Source organism: Thamnophis sirtalis, unplaced genomic scaffold (genome assembly GCF_051295495.1).
Source record: "Thamnophis sirtalis isolate CommonGarterSnake01/CBP01778 unplaced genomic scaffold, rThaSir2_p1.2 scaffold_6, whole genome shotgun sequence".
Classification (NCBI taxonomy): Eukaryota; Metazoa; Chordata; class Lepidosauria; order Squamata; family Natricidae; genus Thamnophis; species Thamnophis sirtalis.
The window spans coordinates 85,843,753-85,862,898 of NW_028261386.1; the positions used below are offsets into that span (position 1 = coordinate 85,843,753).

The following is a 19,146-nucleotide window of genomic DNA, read 5'->3' on the forward strand; positions in this document are numbered from 1 at the left end:
TGGCTTGCACAAGAGTGATTTGGGATTAGCTAATAAATAAACACATTCAATAGTAAGAATGAAGAGACAGTAATTCTTTTTGAGGGATTGCTTTAAAGCAGCCATCCAACTTAATCTAGAGATAATATTAAGAGTTTTTAACTTCCGATAAGGGAAATTATCTGGAACACTAAGCAAAATTCCGCCTGTTTAATTTCTGCCTAGGAGACTATCCCGAAATTCCTGTTCCGTAAACTAGAAAGTCATTTTAAAAATCCCAAAGGGTGGCAGAATTAGAGCATTTCGTAGCGCTGCCGAGAAAATTATTACAGTAGATCCTATAGGTAGGTCTCCTGCTTCAGCAAGGGTTGGACTAGATGACCTACAAGATCCCTTCCAACTCTGTTATTCTATTCGTCTTCTTCAACGTCACATGAACATTCTTCTCCACAGACTCCAACCCCCAAGATGCACTTCGACTGTCTTTTTTTTTTAATTGACGTTTTAAAATTAAAAAGGAAAAGGAAACCGGCCCTTCCATTCGTTTAAAAAGAAGGCGGGAACAACCCTTACTGGGCTTCTTGGCCTCTAAAGCCCTCCCTTTCCCACCTCGCGAAAATTATGATCGTAACCATCGAAGGAAGGCTAGAGAGGAACATTTAGCCGCAAGGCGACCTGAGGATGGTAAAGCCGGAAGCGGAAGTGGCGTCGCCGGGCCACCTTCTTTCCCTTCAGGTTCCATTTTCTGAGGACCGTTTGGTGCGCGCCGGGGCCTGTTTCGAGGTGGCGTCCTAACCTCTCTTGCGCATCATGACGGACCGTTACACGATTCACAGCCAGTTGGAGCACCTGCAGTCCAAGTACATCGGGACCGGCCATGCCGACACCACCAAGTGGGAGTGGCTCGTGAACCAGCACCGGGACTCCTATTGCTCCTACATGGGCCATTTCGACCTGCTCAACTACTTCGCCATCGCCGAGGACGAAAGCAAAGCCCGCGTCCGTTTCAACCTCATGGAGAAGATGCTGCAACCCTGCGGGCCGCCCGCCGACAAGCCTGACGAGTCTTAAGCTTTGCAGCCGTGCAGCCCACCCGAACGAGGAAGGAAGGAAAGAATCCTTGGCCGCCGGGGAACGATTCGATTCTGCACCGCCTCTTTCCACCCACCCGTGACTGCTTGTGGACTTGCGCAGTTAAATTGATTCCGACGTGTTTCGTACACCGTGCATGGCGGGGAGGGCATTGTCTGAACTTTTGCCCTCTGTAGCCTGTGGGGATTTGGGACGGAGCAGAGCGGAGCCCGATGGTTTCCCGTAGACCGGCACTGGGGTGGCTTGCTTTGAAGACTTGCAAATGCATCTCTCCCCCCCCCCTTTTTTTTTTTTTTTTCATTTCCCACTTTGAAGTGTTTGGGAGGCATTTTCACAATTCGGTTTAATAAAAGATTATGCTTTTTTAAATAAATAAATTAATGTGTGGGTAATCAATTAAAACAGCAAACTAACGAACCCCTGACAGATGGGATAGTATTAATGCATCTCCAAAATCATCTAAATTTGTACCTTGTGGCTATGTAGCCCTTGAGCGATCTCTGATAAAAAAGAAAAAAGGAAGAAAGTGTAATTGGCCATTTGTATGATGATTTCTGTACAAAGATCCCTATGCTTGGTCACCCTACTTTAAATTAGTTTTAATGACAGAACCAAAGGTTTATATTTGTTAACTAGTGTATTGCTCAATAGACTAATGTAAAACGTATTTTGCATAACGTATTTTGTGATACCTAACTGGGTGGTGCTGCCCCAGATAAAACCAGTACAAAATTTGGGGCTCCTGGATTCTGGGCTCCTGTTCAATGAGAAAGTAGGTAGCTGTGATCAAGAGGGCTTTTGAACAGATCTATTTGGTGTGCAAATTATGTCCTTTCCTGATGAGTAGGCCATTCACACAGTCATTCATCCCTCAGTCATTTTCCATTTGCACTGTTGTAATATTCTCTTCAAGAGCCAGTTTAGTTGTCTGCAGAAATTGGGGGACTAGGAGTTCTAGTTTTAAACTTAAAGGTAGCAGGGTGACTTTGGGCCAGTCAATCCCAAACCTTGGAAGAAAACAATGGAAAATTGCTTTGGAAAAATTTGCAAAAGAAATTGCAGGAACCAGCCTCAGCAATCACCAGAAATTAAGACTGATTCAAAGGCAGCACACCAAAATCCTCTACATAGGTAACAGCTCAGTTCCTAGTTAGCTACAGGGATGTTTTTCTCCTATGGTTATTGCCTAAGTAAGATCTGAAAGAATTTGAAACTTGTTTCCAGCTATAAAACACAGACTGGTGATACCTTAGAAGACATTTCTTGGTAGCTCAGTGAAACAACATATCCACTGAGTTCTGTGGCCCAACACTTTGAGGCTTCCATAAAAAACCTGGCTCTTATTATACCTGCAGGAGGATAGACTAGTGTGTAATATGATGAAAAATATATTTGTGGTGTTATGCTTCCCAGTCAGTCCTATGTATGGTATTTGGTGATACTGTTTAATTGTTTTTAGTTGTTATTTACTGGACATTTTAGTTCTATTGTGTAAAGTGTCTAGAGTCACTTTTTGATTAAGGCAGCATAGGAGTTGACCAAAGAGGGGAAAAAATAGAAAACATAGGCCATAAAGCTGGAAACATTCTTATACATAAGATTATCACCTGTAAAAACGGAAATATGACTGCTAGTTTTATTATCACACTTCAATCCATCATACAAGTTTTAAAAGTGATGGTAGGCTGAATGTATGTAAACTGGTTTTCTGAGCTCTTCTAATTCAGGTGCTGTAAAAAGTAAAGGCTGCTATTCAGAAATTTGGTGGGCATGCTCTCATCTTCTTCCCTGAGTTGGAGCCCTAAGAACAGTCAAGCATTAATTTAGGTAGTCTGAAATAAAGCAGATGATAACACAACAGCCTGATGCACTGGCCAATTTGAGAAAGTACAATATGGTTTCACGGTCATGCTGGACATATTTGTTCTATTACATTGCATCTTTGGAAAATAGAAGAACAAGTAGCACAGGAGAAAAGGGAATATGAACAAAAAGTTGGTTTAAGAGGCTGAAGGAAATAAATTAGTTAAGTATGTACAGGATGAAAAGAGTGGAAAAAACTGGGAAATAATGTGCTATTGATAGCTCCAGTTTGCAACTATAAAAAACTAATTTATATCAGTCACTATACCAATAACAAAGCCAGTTTGATGATGTGGTTAAAATGCTGGCCTAGAAACCAGGAGACTAGGTCCTAGTCCTGCCTTGAGCATGAAAGCTGGCTGGTTGACTGAACCAATCGTTTTCTCAACCCAATACTCCTCATAGGGTTGTTATTGTGTAGAAGAAGTATCAGGCATGTTTGTTGCCTTGGGTTATTTATTTAAAAAAAGATGGGATATAAATAAACTGACCAGGGAGGCTTAAGAATTCACAGGAAGTATCAGAATTTTGGAACAATTTCATATTTTATAACTAAAGCCTTTGATAAAGAAAGCTGTCAGTATAGTAGTTATGTTTAATGAAACTGATCTGTGGCTTGGTATTTCGAGTAAATCAAATGTATATAAATGAGAACAAGTCATGCAAATGGTATGTTTATGTAAAGATAAACATGAAAATGAAGTAAATATTTGAGAAATAAATAACGTCATAGATATGAAGCATACAGTAAATGCTACAGTTTTCCATTTCATAACTTATTTCTATGCAACAAAACAGCCTAGTCTTTTCTGGAAGGGAAAATAAGAAGAGCTGGATTTTATGATTTCTGGGTGATTTAAAGCTGTTTCCCATGTATAATCCTGTTTTTTTACCTATTAGGTACTCCTCAGTGTATGACACAATTGTATCAGAATTTCCATTCCTAAGCATGGCAATTGTTCAGTGAGTCATGGCCTTTTACGGCCTCCCCCCCCCCCAAAAAAAAATGCTTGTTAAACGAATCATGGCAATTGTAAAGAGGATCATGCAATGGTTAAGGGAATCTGACTTCCTCCATTGATTTTGCTGGAAAAGTCACAAGTGACCCAAGGATGCTGCTCATGTCATAAATACATACTGGTTGCCAAGTGCCTGAATTTTGATTACATGAACATGGAGATGCTATGATGGTTTAAGTTCAAGGACCAGTTGTAAATCACCTTTTTCAGTGCCAGTGTAACTTCAAACAGTCACTAAATTAATAGTTCTAAATTGAGGACTACCTGTACTTTACTGATCTAGGAATCATATGGGCCCAAATCCTCTCAGATCAATATGGTAGATTAGACTATAGCCTTTTATCTACACAATGTATCTTACCCAGATTCTGTTCCAGAGGAAATGGGGGATATTTTTTTGTGTACTGCTCCAGCTGAATTTTCAATACCATGTCCTTTAAAACAAGAATAAAGAACTCTGAAAAATATATCTTAAGAATGATCAGCACATTCAAGCAATTTAATTCAAATTACAGAACTGAAGCATTAATTCACCCATTTTACATTAAATGGTGGAATTTAACAGTAGCTCAGTAGTTGTTAATCCTAAATCCACCTTTTGAACGTTACTCAAATAGAAGTACGATGCGTGCTGCTTGCATGATATAATTTTGAAATTAAGTCAGAGTAATTAATCAGCAAAAAGATATTGAGCATCAATTTTAGCTCACCCAAATACTATATGTTAATATGAATGTCAGTAACTCGAGAAGCAAACAATGAGAACAGTTACCTCCAATTTATATTACATGATTTTGCTAGATTGTCCTAAAATTATTTATTCTCTTAAGCATTTCACGTGAATAAAAATTATACAATCAATCATGCTTTTAAATTAACAATATAGAACAGCAAAAAAACTGCAGAAAACTATACATTAGACTAGATTATGTATTGTTCCATTGTATGTCAAATTAATATGACATAATTGTAAATGCAGTTGGCCTATCAGTAGCTAAGCTTGATTTTATAGTATAAGATTTATGTAACAATATTGTAGAGAAGATTTTTTTTTAAGATTCCAAAAAATGCTGTATTGGATATAAAAACTTCAACTCTCAGAATTTCCCAGCCAGTCATTCTGGGAGTTGAAGTCCACAGGTCTTAAAATTGTCAAGGTTGGACATTTCTGATATATGGTATCTGCAAATATGGCATTATTGGTAAAATATAGCTGTTGCAGTTCTGTTGGGATGACTTTAAGCATTCAGTATTTCTAAGCATTTCAGATATGTTGTCATTTACCTGTTACAGATTGGCCAGTATTTGCCCCTTGTAATCTATTTTGAAGTAGTGTCCCCACAGCATTTGTTAAAGTTGGTTCTTTTTTGGAAACTCCTTGTTTTCCCTAGAAAACAGAGTGTACAGAACTAAACAGCATCGAAATGGAGGCTCTCACAGTGTAATATAATCATTTTTACATTTTAAAAAATCTTCAAAGGAGCAAGAATAAAAGATACATTGATACTGATTGATCAATTTTTATATATTCCCAGTAAACTTCACTTGGCAGAGAAATTCCTATCTAAATAATTTTCCTAATTCACTACTGTCTACCACATATCTTTGATTCTCAGCTGACTTCGTCATAACTAAAATCCATTTAAAAATCCATTTAAAATTCTTTATAATTGTTGCTGAGCTAAATAGACTGCAAGTTTTTAAAACTTTTGCATCTCAACCCAACCCAAACCTAGAATACTTCAAGAGCAATTACTAGTTCTATTCCTTGCTTGCTAAGTAGTAATAGAATATTACAATCTAGTGCAATTTTCAGTTAATTATATGAATGATAAATATGTTAAAGGTATAAGGACAATTCTGTGAGTCTTGATAAACACAGTAATATTTGCAGAAAACCATAAAACTCTTGCTTCCAAAGAGCTTTAAAATCTCTTGTAATCTTAACTCTTATTCCAGCTCTGCTCATAATCATGCTACTGGGCAGAATAGCAATAGCAAAAGCTCTTAGACTTTTATACCACTTCATAGTGCTTTACAGCACTAAGTAATTTACAGAGTCGGCATATTGTCCTCAAAAAAATGGGTCCTCATTTTAGCAACGCTGAGTCAACCTTGAGCTGATCAGGATCGAACTCCTGGCAGTGGGTGGAGTCAGCCTGCAATACTGTGTTCTATCCAATGGCTCGTTACTATAATAAACTCCAGTTTGTAGTCCCAAAGATGCTTTTACAGGAGGCAAATGACTTTTTTGTTTTTTTCTTTTGAAGATGTTTCACTTCTCATCCAAGAAGCTCATTATTGAAGCATTTGGAGGGTGCTCATCCCAAATTGTATAGCTTCAACGACCCTCTAAAACAGGGTTGTCAAACTCGTGGCCTGCAAGCTGGTTGTGCCATGTGCTGCCCCCTCCCCCACCCAGTTCAGTGAAGGAAAAAAAGTCCCAATACATCATTTGACGCCACCTTGATGACGCGACTTAGATACCTCTGCTCTAAAAGGATGCAAATCTCTACAGACTTTTAGTTATACAATTTGGGATCAACACCCGTCAAATGGTGTGGGAGTAGGAATGGATTTCCAGAGGAAAAAAGAAAAAAATGCAGACTACAGGAACCAAGAAGACTACTCAGGTGACCCTGAGGACACAAATAAACTTCCAAGTGCTTCAACAACCTTCTAAAAGGATGCAGATGACCAGCTGTCTGCAAGGAGTATAAATCCCTCAATTTCCCACTATCCTGTCAGATTTGAAGAAGCTTCTTGGGTGAGAATCAAAACGTCTTCAAAAGAAAAAAGTCCAATTGCCTCCTGAAAAAGCACCTTTGGACAACCATGACCTGGATGACTGAAAAGCTCTATAGACACAATTTATAGTATATTAATAAAAACATAATAAACAATTGTTTGTTGCTGAGTAAAGCCAATTCTTTTGACTTACAGTCTTTGGAGAAGTTAAAAAGTCTGTATTTAGAAAGTGATGCTCCAAGTGTCTAGGAATTGCAGAACCCAAATTTCTTCTAAGATTTTCCTTTGATTTTTCCTTTGAGCTCAGCATGTAAAAACCATGTAATCCTCCATTGGTCAGTTGGAGAACTGTCATCATCTTCCCAAAACATTCACTTTGAATATATTTGAGTATGGTGAGCTTTTTTTAAATTATGGCTTCTGAATATTGTATGCACATAATTGAGCCATCATCTTTTTCTAAGTTTCAGAAAAGGTAACCATTAGGAATTCTAATTTAATATTCTAGTCCAAAGAAAGTTTTTATGTAAAAAAATAACTGGAAAAGAAAAAAAATGTAGTTTTCGTCTATTCCTTATCCCAAAGGATTACTTGTCATTTCCTGAACCTGAAGTAAAAGAGCCACAACAATGACAGAATTTTGACCAAATTTTGGTCAAAATTCTGCCATGTATGATGATTCTTCAAAAAAGGATGAGAGAAAAATGGTAGAAGCAAAATAGCTTGAATACAGTCCAGTTACTTACTGAAGCTGGTTTGCCTCCCTTCTGGCCTGGGGCAAAGGATCGTCTGGCAGCTTGTTCTTTGCAAAAGTTGATGTGCCTTTCTGCCGCAGTCTGATTAAACCTTCTCATACAATAAGGACACTGAATATAATCTGAATACAAAAAAGCACCTTGACTATCTCAAATGATATTTGGAGAATGAGTGTATGAATGACAACTTTATAGAAATGGAGCAAATGAATGAATGAATGATATTTCCATAGTTCTACTCTTAAGAATGCTATAGAAAGCTGTTATTCCTCAAGCCCTAGGCAAGAAGAGGGAAAAGCCCTGCTCACAATACATGTTTAGTAATTGTCAGAATTATACCAGTTTTTGACTCAGAAAGTTATCTACTTTCAGAGAACGTATTGTATCTACAAATATATTTGGTCATTTTAGTCATATTCTCTTGAGTATTTATAACCTTTTCTTCTTTTTTAAATTCCTTTGTTTGGAAACAGTAACAAAGTAGAAGAAGATTTAGTGTAAAGAGTCACTGGAGAAAAGGAGAGATTATTACCAAAAAGCATACATTAAGTCCAAGAAACAGGAAGTTTGAGAAAGAAATTCAGACAGATTGAATTCTAATTCATTGGGGTGTGAGAGGACAAACACACTCCAGCTTTCAAGATTTTATAACTATATCAATATAGCCAAAGTTTCCTGTCCTGCCTCAAAGGTTGACAGCTGCTTACCTAATATATTCCAGAACGTTTTCTTCAAAAACCTTCCAAATTATTTTTTAAACTCTTTCAAGTTTTGAGATTAGATAGAAACACTGTTTGAAAATATGAGGGCCACTACACATTCACTGAAAGAATCACCATCTGCAGCCATCATATAGTAGGAAAAAAATTAGGCTGAGAAACCTTTAGAGACTATTACTCTCTACCACCATGATTCAGGGACATCTGCTCTGGTTCTTCAAACAAACTTTTCTGATTTTTTAAGCCAAGATGTAGTTTCAGTACAAGTAAACCACCTGGGTTAATGGACGGAGGTGGTGGTGGTGGAAGAGGACGGCCTTCTTTCATGGCTCGAGTTGCAAGTTTAGCGGCTCTGATGGCTGAAATAAAATCTTCATGCTGTTGTCTCCAATTCAATTTTCTCTCCTGTCCATTCTGCAAAGGAATTAGATTTCCCTTTCGCCAATCAGAGCACATATTAATTACAGGTGTTGCTTTGAAAAACAATTTTAAGAGATTTTGTACAGATTATGAATAATAAAAGAATTCCAATGGCTATTAAAAGAGACAGCTTGAGTAGTGGTTAAGACAGGGGTGAAATCCAGCAGGTTCTGACAGGTTCTGAATAACCGGTAGTGGAAATTTTGAGTAGTTCAGAGAATCGGCAAATGCCACCTCTGGCTGACCCCAGAGTGGGGTGGGAATGGAGATTTTGTAGTATCATTCCCCTGGAATGGGGTGGGAATGGAGATTTATCTTTCCCCTGCCCTGCCACCAAGCCACACCCACCAAGCCATGCCCATAGAACCGGTAGTAAAAAAAAATGAATTTCACCACTGCGATAAGCCATCTGGCTGGAAATGGAGATACTCTGAGCTTTTGTCCTGCCTTAGGCACAAGACCAGCTGGGTGACCATGGTGCAGTCACATCCTCTCAGCCCTAGGAAGCAGGCAATAGCAAACCACTTCTGAAGATGTTGCCAAGAAACTGCAGGGACTAATCCAAGCAGTCTCCAGGAGTCAATACTGGCTTGCGGGTACAAAATATGTGTATATTATTATTATTATTATTATTATTATTATTATTATTATTATTATTATTATTATTATTATTATTATTATTATTATTATTATTATTATCTGTTTAGGACAAACAGAATTTCCCAGGTTTGCTTTGTTGTGGGAGCGCCAATAGTCATTGGATGGAAGTGATGAATGTTTGGAAAAGGAGATTGCTTGGGAGGTCTGACGGAGTAGGACAAATGGAAGGGAAGGTGAGAAGCAGCGTATTACATTACACCTTTTCTACAGAAACATAAACCAGCGTATCTAACACTCCCTCCATTATTTCCCCTTCCACCACAAGCCTGAAAGATATATTGGGCTGAGGCGGAATGACTGGTCCAAAGCCATTTATGTGCCATGGCTGAGTTTATGGATAAGGTGAGAAGCTAAATTCATTCATTCGGGGGGAAGAACATGGTTGAATCCTGATAGCAGCTACATAGATGACGCAAAAAGGGTGCGCCCTAAAAGTTTACATTTCTAGGCCTGAAAATACAAATGACACCTCTTTGTAAATAAGGGATGAGCCCCTAATGCTATTCCTGTTAACAGCATTTATTTCAAGTGAATGTTGGCAGGGCAGCAGAAGACAAATAATGTCCACCCCATTTTATATCCAATAACAAAAGGTTGGAATTCCAGGCATTAGCTGAATGTTGGTGATCAAGTAATAAATGTTATGGGACCATCCAAACTTCTATATTAGGACAGCCCCAGTCTGTATAAAGAATCCAGACATCCACTTCTCCAGCTCTATTGTAGCAAATCATCTCAATGGCAAGGCTTTGGTACTCCTTAAAACATACCCTGTTTTCCCGAAAATGGGACCTCTCCGGATAATAAGCCCAATCAGGCTTTTGAGTGCATGTGCTAAAATAAGCCCTCCCCGAAAATATTTGTGCAGCCAGAGGGGGGGGACATGCCCCATGCACCCCACACACTCTTACCTAATAGCCGCTCCCACAACCCTAGCCAGCGAACCTCTTCTGTCATGCTAATCGCCAGCGCAAAAAGAGTGGCAGGCCCAGCGACGCACAACATAGCAGTAGCCATGAGGTGACCACGCTTGCCGCCTCCTGCACTTCAAAAATAATAAGACCTCCCTGAAAATAACTCCAAGTGCTTATTTCAGGATCAAAATAAAATAAGACCCTGTTTTATTTTTGGGGAAACACAGTATTGATGAAAATATGGGAATGGTGTTGAGAGATCTACCTTTGTGGGTGGCTTCTTTTTCACTGTTGGGATATCAGTTCCCTGTAGTCGTTGTTTCAAGGAATTGAATGGCTTGCGCTTCTTGTTGAAAATTTTTTTGCATATTGGATTGTGTCTTGCCTTAAGGGAAAGGAAAAGTCATACAGTCACGTTCCTCAACTAGCACAGGCATATATTATTTTTGATTTGATACTTTAAACTCTCATTTCAACCTTTAGTGTAGTACAGTATCTTGATGCTTAACTGGGAATAATAATGTGCTTGTGTGTCACACAAAATTACAGGTTACTTCTGTCTGCTCCAATTCATGGCATGTAATCACTGCTTTTGGTAAGCTAATTGGCTAATCTGTTTTGAGTATTATTTTTTTTAGTATTTTATTAGGATTTATAGGCCGCCCTTTTCCCTGAGGGGACTCAGGGCGGCTTAGAATCATTAGGGAGGGGGTGCAATTCAAAATAAACAATATGTGAGCAAAATAAAGTAATAAAAACACAACTTGCATTCAACATTCAACACTCGGGTGGGGCAAATTAGAGGCTTATCTCCAGGCCTGTTGGGATAGCCAGATCTTGAGGGCTGCGCGGAAGGCCTGGACGGTGGTGAGGGTGCGTATCTCGACGGGGAGATCGTTCCACAGGGTCGGAGCTGCAACAGAAAAGGCTCTCCTCCGTGTAGTCGCCAGTCGGCATTGACTGGCGGATGGAATTCGGAGGAGGCCCAGTCTGTGCGATCTTATCGGTCGGAGGGAGGTAATCGGCAGAAGGCAGTCTCTCAAGTACTCAGATCCACTACCATGAAGGGCTTTAAAGATGGTCATCAGCACCCTGAAGCGCACCCGGAGATCAACAGGTAGCCAGTGCAGCTCGCGGAGGATGGGTGTTATGTGGGCGAACCGCGGTGCGCCCACTATCACTCGCGCGGCCGCATTCTGAACTAACTGCAGTCACCGGATGCAGTTCAGGGGCAGCCCCATGTAGAGCACATTGCAGTATTCCAGCCTAGAGATCACAAGGGCTCGAGTGACTGTTGTGAGAGCCTCCCGATTCAGGTAGGGTCGTAACTGGCGGACCAGGCGAACCTGGGCAAATGCCCCCCTGGTCACAGCTGACAGATGATGGTCGAGAGTCAGCTGTGGATCGAGGAGGACTCCTAAGTTACGAACCCTATCTGAGGGGTATAAAATTTGACCCCCCCCCCAGCCTGATAGATGGAACATTAGCCAAATTGTTGGGAGGGAAACACAACAGCCACTCGGTCTTGTCCGGGTTGAGTACCAGTTTGTTAGCGCTCATCCAGTTCTTAACGGCCTCCAGACCCTGGTTCATCACGTCCACCGCTTCATTGAGTTGGCACGGGGCGGACAGATACAATTGCGTATCGTCCGCATATTGATGGTATTTTATCCCGTGCCTCCGAATGATCTTGCCCAGCGGTTTCATGTATATGTTAAATAGTAGGGGGGATAAGACCGAACCCTGCGGCACCCCATATTTTAGGGGCCTCAGGGACGATCTCTGCCCCCCGACCAACACCGACTGCGACCTGTCCGAGAGGTAGGAGGAGAACCATTGCAAAACAGTGCCTCCCACCCCCACCTCCGCAGTCGTCGCAGAAGGATACTATGGTCGATGGTATCGAAAGCCGCCGAGAGGTCAAGGAGAACCAGGATGGACGCATGGCCTCCATCTCTGGCCCTCCAGAGATCATCAGTCAATGCTACCAAAGCGGTTTCTGTGCTGTAACTGGGTCTGAAGCCGGACTGGAAGGGGTCAAGGTAGCTAGCTTCCTCCAAGGCCCGTTGAAGCTGGAAGGCCACCACCTTCTCAACAACCTTCCCAACAAAGGGAAGGTTGGAGACAGGACGGTAGTTATTTAAAATGGCTGGATCCAAGGATGGTTTCTTCAGGAGGGGTCTCACCACCGCCGTTTTAAGTGCGGCGGGGAAGTGCCCCTCCCAAAGGGAGGCGGTTATGACCGCCTGGATCCAGCCACGTGTCACCTCACTGCTGTTGGCAACCAGCCAGGAGGGACACGGGTCCAGAATACAGGTGGAGGCACTCACAGCTCGAATGGCCTTGTCCACATCCCCAGAGGCAACAAAACTCAACCCAGAGATGGTTTGCCAAGTGATCCTCTTGTGTCCCGGCTGGATCTTCAGCGGTGGAGTCCAAGTCCGACCGAAACCGAGCAACTTTGTCCGCTAAGAATTGGGCATAATCCTCAGCTCTACCCAGCAAGGGTTCCCCCGTATCCCTCCTATTTAGGAGGGAACTGGTTATCCTAAACAGGGCGGCTGGGCGGGACTCAGTGGACGCAACCAAGGTGGCAATATGAGATCTTTTTGCTGCCCTAAGTGCCCTGATGTACTCCTTGGTGCAAGTTGTTAGGAGTGCTCGGTTCGACTCGGACTTATCGGACCTCCACAAGTGCTCTAGGCGTCTCCTCCGGCGCTTCTTCTCCCGGAGCTCCTCGGTGAACCAAGGAGGTCTCCGGGATCCGCTGACCCGGAGGGGCCGTAGTGGCGCAATCCGGTCAAGAGACTCCGATGCCGCCGAGTACCAGGCAGCAGCCAGAGTCTCCGCCGAACTGTGGGCGAGGGTATCAGGAATAACCCCAAGCTCCGTCTGGAACCTCAAAGGGTCCATCAGTCGCCTGGGGCGGAACCACCTGGTCGATTCCTCCTCCCTACGGTGGGGGTTTGGCCTCCGGAAGTCAAGCCTCAGTAGGCAGTGGTCTGACCACGACAGGGGTATGGTCTCATTACCCCTCAGACCAAGATCACACATCCACTGCTCCGAGAGAAATACGAGGTCGAGCATGTGACCCGCTGAGTGGGTTGGGCCCCGAATTACTTGGGTCAAGCCCATGGCTGTCATGGAAGCCATGAACTCCTGCGCCCCATCAGAGTGTTCACCGAGCGATGGCAAATTGAAGTCCCCCAAAACCATAAGCCTGGGGAACTCAATTGCCAGCTCGGCTACTGACTCGAGGAGCGAGGGGAGGGCTGCTGCAACGCAGTTGGGAGGCAGGTACGTTAGCAGCAGACCCACTTGACCCTTGAGGTCCAACTTCACCAGCAGAGTCTCACACCCGACAAGCTCCGGAGCAGGGACTCTACGAGGTACTAGAGACCAGTTTAACAGTTAGGGAGGGTTGTGTATCACAGAGAAAAACTGAGCCAGTGGCTATTTCTAATCTGTATGTATCAGGTTTATATCCCATTTGTTTATAACTTAATTATAGGTTTCATTTGCGGTTAGTGATTCCAAATGTTGTATTTAATTTTCTCTGAATTGTGATACAGATGCTGGGAAGATTTCAGGAATACATGACTTAGACCCACCCACCCTCACCCAATTTAAATATTAAGGGTTTGGGTTTTCCCTTCCCTAATATGTAGTTACTGGTAGTCCTTGATTAATGACCAAAATTGGGACCAGAATTTCTGTGGCTCAGCAAGACAATCATTAAGTGAATCAAGCTGGATTTTATGAACTTTTTTTTTGCCATGGTTGTTATGTGAATCACTACAGTGGTAAAATGAATCATAAGATTTTGAATCCTGATTCTGAATCAATAAACATGATTTTCCAGAGTTGGACTATATCAACACTCTCACATTTAGTATAGAATTATACACTTTGATGAACAAGTCTGTGCTTCACAAAGGCTTTTGTTTTGCTTGCAAAATCAGTACAATTGTCATCAATCTTCCTGCTAAACATCTTCCTTCTATTCCACTTGTTTCTGAGGAGACGTTCATTGAGTGAGTTTGATTAAAACAGGTACCTTTTTTATCATTTAAATACATTCAGTACAAGATGCTCTTATTTTACCAGTGCTTCCAGTGCAAAATGCCTTCCACAGGTGTCGCAAAGAAACAAATTTGGTGCGCCAGCCTCTGTGTTGAACAGGAAAAATTACTATTTATCGCTTAAGTATAAACAGTTTTCAAACATCTCTGTAAATCTAGTCTTAAGCATCCTTCCTAAGTCTAAAGGAAATAGATTAATAGTATCCAGAACTTATTTTATCTGTTATGAAGGAGTAACTGAATAGTATGCTCTAGCCGAGTTAAAAAAAAGTTCCAGTGCTCAATAAAACTTAATTCTAAATCATATAATGACTTAATACTGTTATGAATTGCATTGCAAGAACAGTCCATTTTATACCATGTTTTCCCAAAAATAAGACAGGGTCTTATTTTTTGACCCCCCCCCCTGAAATAAGTGCTTGACCCCCAAAATAAGCGTGTGGCCTTATTTTTGGGAGGTCTTATTATTTTTGAGGTACAGGAGGTGGTGAGCGTGGTCACCTCATGGCTGCTGCTGTGTTGCAATATTTTCGGGGAGGGTTTATTTTCAGGGGAAGGGCTTATTTTAGTGCATGCACTCAAAAGCCCAATTGGGTTTATTATCCGGGGAGGTCTTATTTTCAAGGAAACAGGGTACTTTTTAGGCTATATATGTCTACAACTTTAAAAGTAAAAAATGTGTTGAATTCATTCATTCTGCCTCCATTGAATTTCTTAATATAACTTTGAGGCAGAGGATGCAGTTTTAATGAAAATCCTCAGATGCTTAAGATAAAAACTAACAAAATCAATGGCATCATCTTGCAGGAGCTATTTCAAGAATTTTGTTTCAATGTACAGATTTCTTTGAACACAGATACCTTAAAAAATAAAATATTGCAGCAAGTCATTTACATATTTATTTTATTGCTTTTAGGATTCTAAAGAAGCCTAAGAAATGTTGCTTGAGATAGCTTGTTACTAAGAATAGAAGTATACATGCTGAGTAGATATTTCTTTAAATTACCCTAAATAAACATTCTGAAACAGTCATTCATTTAGAATATTTTTATCCCAACTTTTAATTCAATACTCTCAAGTACAAGACTTTACAAAAATAAATAGTATGTGGGGCTATTTAAAAACTGTTTAGGAATCCACCTGAAATTATCAGAGTATGACAGAGCATATTTATGTGGCTTTTGGCTTTGGCACTGTAGCTTATTCAAAAATTATCAGTTTCCTTAGCATCATTTGCAAACCTGGCTAATGTCAGTGCATTTATATTAGAGAATCATGGTTACACAATCCTTGTGATATCTAGCTATCCATTCCCATTAAGTATGGTTAAACATCATAGTCCTGATCAAATATAGGGCATAATACAGGAGTAAATTAAATATTCTTAATTCTGCACTTACTGTATATGTTAATTCTTACAATATAGCAATAGCAATAGCAGTTAGACTTATATACCGCTTCATAGGGCTTTCAGCCCTCTCTAAGAGGTTTCCAGAGTCAGCATATTGCCCCCAACAACAATCCGGGTCCTCATTTTACCCACCTCGGAAGGATGGAAGGCTGAGTCAACCCTGAACCGGTAAGATTTGAACAGCCGAACTGCAGAACTGCAGTCAGCTGAAGTAGCCTGCAGTGTTGCATTTAACCACCTCAGCTCTTACATACATTGAATTTAAAATTATTTGAGGGGTCCTGGTGCTCTCTCAATTTGGTTGTTTGCTTGCAGACATTTCATTACCCAAATTAGTATTATCAGTACTAGTGGGGAGTGGGATTTGTTCTCAATTCTACAAGTAAACAACTAAATTCAGAGAGCACCAAGGATCCCTCATTTCAACCCTGAGCTACAAAAATTCTTCTCTATTCTTATTCTATTGCTTTGGTATCCAAAAACAAGAGTGTTAGAGAAACAGTTAGGCTCGTCCCTCTTTTAAGAAAACATCTGGGGCAAAAAAGTCATATCAACAATTCTTATCTAATATTGTAACACAGTTACAGGTGAAACTCGAAAAATTAGAATATCGTGCAAAAGTTCATTTATTTCAGTAATGCAACTTAAAAGGTGAAACTAATATATGAGATAGACTAATTACATGCAAAGCAAGATAGTTCAAGCCGTGATTTGTCATAATTGTGATGATTATGGCTTACAGCTCATGAAAACCCCAAATCTACAATCTCAGAAAATTAGAATATTACATGCAATCAATAAAACAAGGATTGTGTGCATTGTACATAGAACAATATTGGACCTCTGAAAAGTATAAGCATGCATATGTACTCAGCACTTGGTTTCGGCCACTTTTGCAGCAATTACTGCCTCAATGCGGTGTGGCATGGCAGCTATCAGCCTGTGGCACTGCTGAGGTGTTATGGAAGACCAGGATGCTTCAATAGCGGCCTTCAGCTCTTCTGCATTGTTCGGTCTCATGTCTCTCATCTTTCTCTTGGCAATGCCCCATAGATTCTCTCTGGGGTTCAGTCAGGCGAGTTTGCTGATCAATCAAGCACAGTAACCCCACAGTCATTAAACCAGGTTTTGGTGCTTTTGACAGTGTGGGCAGGTGCCAAGTTCTGCTGGAAAATGAAGTCAACATCCCCATAAAGCTCGTCTGCAGAAGGAAGCATGAAGTGCTCCAAAATCTCCTGGTAGACAGCTGCATTGACCCTGGACTTAATGAAGCACTGTGGACTAACACCAGCAGATGACATGGTTCCCCAAATCAACAAAGACTGTGGAAACTTCACACTGAACTTCATCATCTTTCAGTGTGTGCCTCTCCATTCTTCCTCCATACTCTGGGTCCTTGGTTTCCAAATGAGATGCAAAAGTTGCTCTCATCAGAAAAGAGGACTTTGGACCACTGAGCAATAGACCAGGTCTGTTTTTCTTTAGCCCAGGTAAGATGCTTCTGACGTTGTTTGTTGTTCAGGAGCGGCTTGACAAAAGGAATATGACATTTGAAGCCCATATCCAGGATCCATCTGTGTGTGGTGGCTCTTAATGCACTGACTCCAGCCTCAGTCCACTCCCTGTGAAAGTCCCCAACACTTTTGAATGGCCTTTTCCTGACAATCCTCTCCAGGCTGCGGTCATCCCTGCTGCTTGTGCACCTTTTTCTTCCATACTTTTCCCTTCCACATAACTTTCTATTAATGTGTTTGATGCAGCACCTTGGGAACATCCAACTTCTTTTGCAATTACCTTTTGAGGCTTTCCCTCCTTATGGAGGGTGTCAATGATGGTTTTCTGCACAACTGTCAAATCGGCAGTCTTTCCCATGATTGTGATTCCTACTGAACCAGACTGAGAGACCATTTAAAGGCTCAGAAATCCTTTGCAGGTGTTATGGCTTAATTAACTGATTAGAATGGGACACTTTGAGCCTAGAATATTGCACCTTTTCACAATATTCTAATTTTCTGAGATTGTGGATTTGGGGTTTTCATGAGCTGTTAAGCCATAATCATCACCATTATGACAAATCACGGCTTGAACTATCTTGCTTTGCATGTAATGAGTCTATCTCATATATTAGTTTCACCTTTTAAGTTGCATTACTGAAATAAATGGATTTTTGTATATTTTTATTATTTTTTTATTAACAAACATGTAAAATACACACACACAAAACTTAAGACGTACACCACATTTACACAATACAATACGAACAGGAGCTTCCTGTTCTTTCCAATAGCAATTATCAATCGATACCTCTCACCTTATATTATTTCCCCTTCTTTTGTATTTCATTTGGATTTCACCATTCTTCACCCTCTTATTTTACCCATAACTATTATTTTTTGAGTTTTGTTATATTCCTTCATTGATTCCTGTTTCTTTCCTTCATTCACCTATACCATTTATCCCATATCTGATAGAATTCTAATTCTTATTTTCCCTGGATTTCTTTAGTTAGTTTGTCCATTTCAGCACAATCCATAACCTTTCTTATTATTTCATCTTCACTTGGAATTAATTTGTTTTTCCATATTTTTCGAGTTTCACCTGTACATCACTGCATGGGATTTATCATAAGGTAGTCATTGAATAAAGGCTAGATACTTCTAAACACATCAAGCAAAGATACCAGTTTGAAATACTTTTATATAAAAACACTGACAAATTGTTTCACTGTGATAGTTAACCAACATTCAGAATAGCTATGTTGTTAGATACTTCATACCTGTGGCATTTGCTTTGTTTTCAGAATCCAAACTCATTTCATAGCACAGTGTTTTCAGGTTCTCTTTAATATTATTATTTTTTTCAGGGATACAGATGTACCTGATAGCTGACTTTCTGTTGTCTAGTTCCCTTGCTTGCAGGATTCCAAGTGAAATGTCACTGGCTGACCAATTAAACAATTATGACACAGACAGTTCACCCATCATGTAATGATGCACAGTATTATGTATTTTTGCTGCCTTACTTGTAAAATAATAAAGGGAGGATAGAAATTTAATAAATAAATATGGAAACTTTAGCCAGTTTCAAAGCTGTTTTTAAAGCTCATAGAATTCTTTATTGGCTAAGTGTGATTGGACACACAAGGAATTTGTCTTTGGTGCATATGCTCTCAAGTGTACATAAAAAGACGAGATACATTCACAAAAGGCAGCTTTTAAAGAGTGATGCCCATTGATGTGAAATTTTACAGATTCCTATAAAATCTTAAACTTGACTTCTGCCAAGCCCAGTAATTTTCCTTGAATCTCCCTCCTTTATACAGCAACCAAAAATATAAAAATAAATTCATCTTCCTCCTAGCATTATTCCCAGAGGTGCAGGGTCCACTTTTTGAATTGATGAATGTCATCTTGTATATCAAATGTAGCATCCAGGTCCAACTGAACAGTTTTCATGTTTGAATTTCTTGTGTCTTGCCATCTTT

The 19,146-nt window shown here is 40.4% G+C and overlaps 2 protein-coding genes across 2 annotated transcripts; one reads left to right on the top strand and one right to left on the bottom strand.

Moving 5' to 3' along the window:
* The first annotated feature begins 675 nt into the window (after positions 1 to 675).
* Positions 676 to 1,448, top strand: SF3B5 (splicing factor 3b subunit 5). The gene has a single exon (XM_087718334.1). It carries the CDS (start codon positions 790 to 792, stop codon positions 1,048 to 1,050), a length of 261 nt encoding a protein of 86 aa, XP_087574460.1. The 5' UTR covers positions 676 to 789; the 3' UTR covers positions 1,051 to 1,448.
* Positions 1,449 to 2,695: 1,247 nt separating this feature from the next.
* Positions 2,696 to 18,475, bottom strand: ZC2HC1B (zinc finger C2HC-type containing 1B). The gene is made up of 8 exons (XM_087719019.1): positions 18,439 to 18,475; positions 14,274 to 14,338; positions 10,435 to 10,554; positions 8,451 to 8,589; positions 7,448 to 7,578; positions 5,238 to 5,340; positions 4,315 to 4,387; positions 2,696 to 2,872 (listed from the first exon to the last, which is right to left on the bottom strand). The coding sequence occupies exons 1-8, from the start codon at positions 18,473 to 18,475 to the stop codon at positions 2,848 to 2,850; spliced, it is 693 nt and encodes a 230-aa protein (XP_087575145.1). The 3' UTR covers positions 2,696 to 2,847.
* Positions 18,476 to 19,146: the final 671 nt, after the last annotated feature.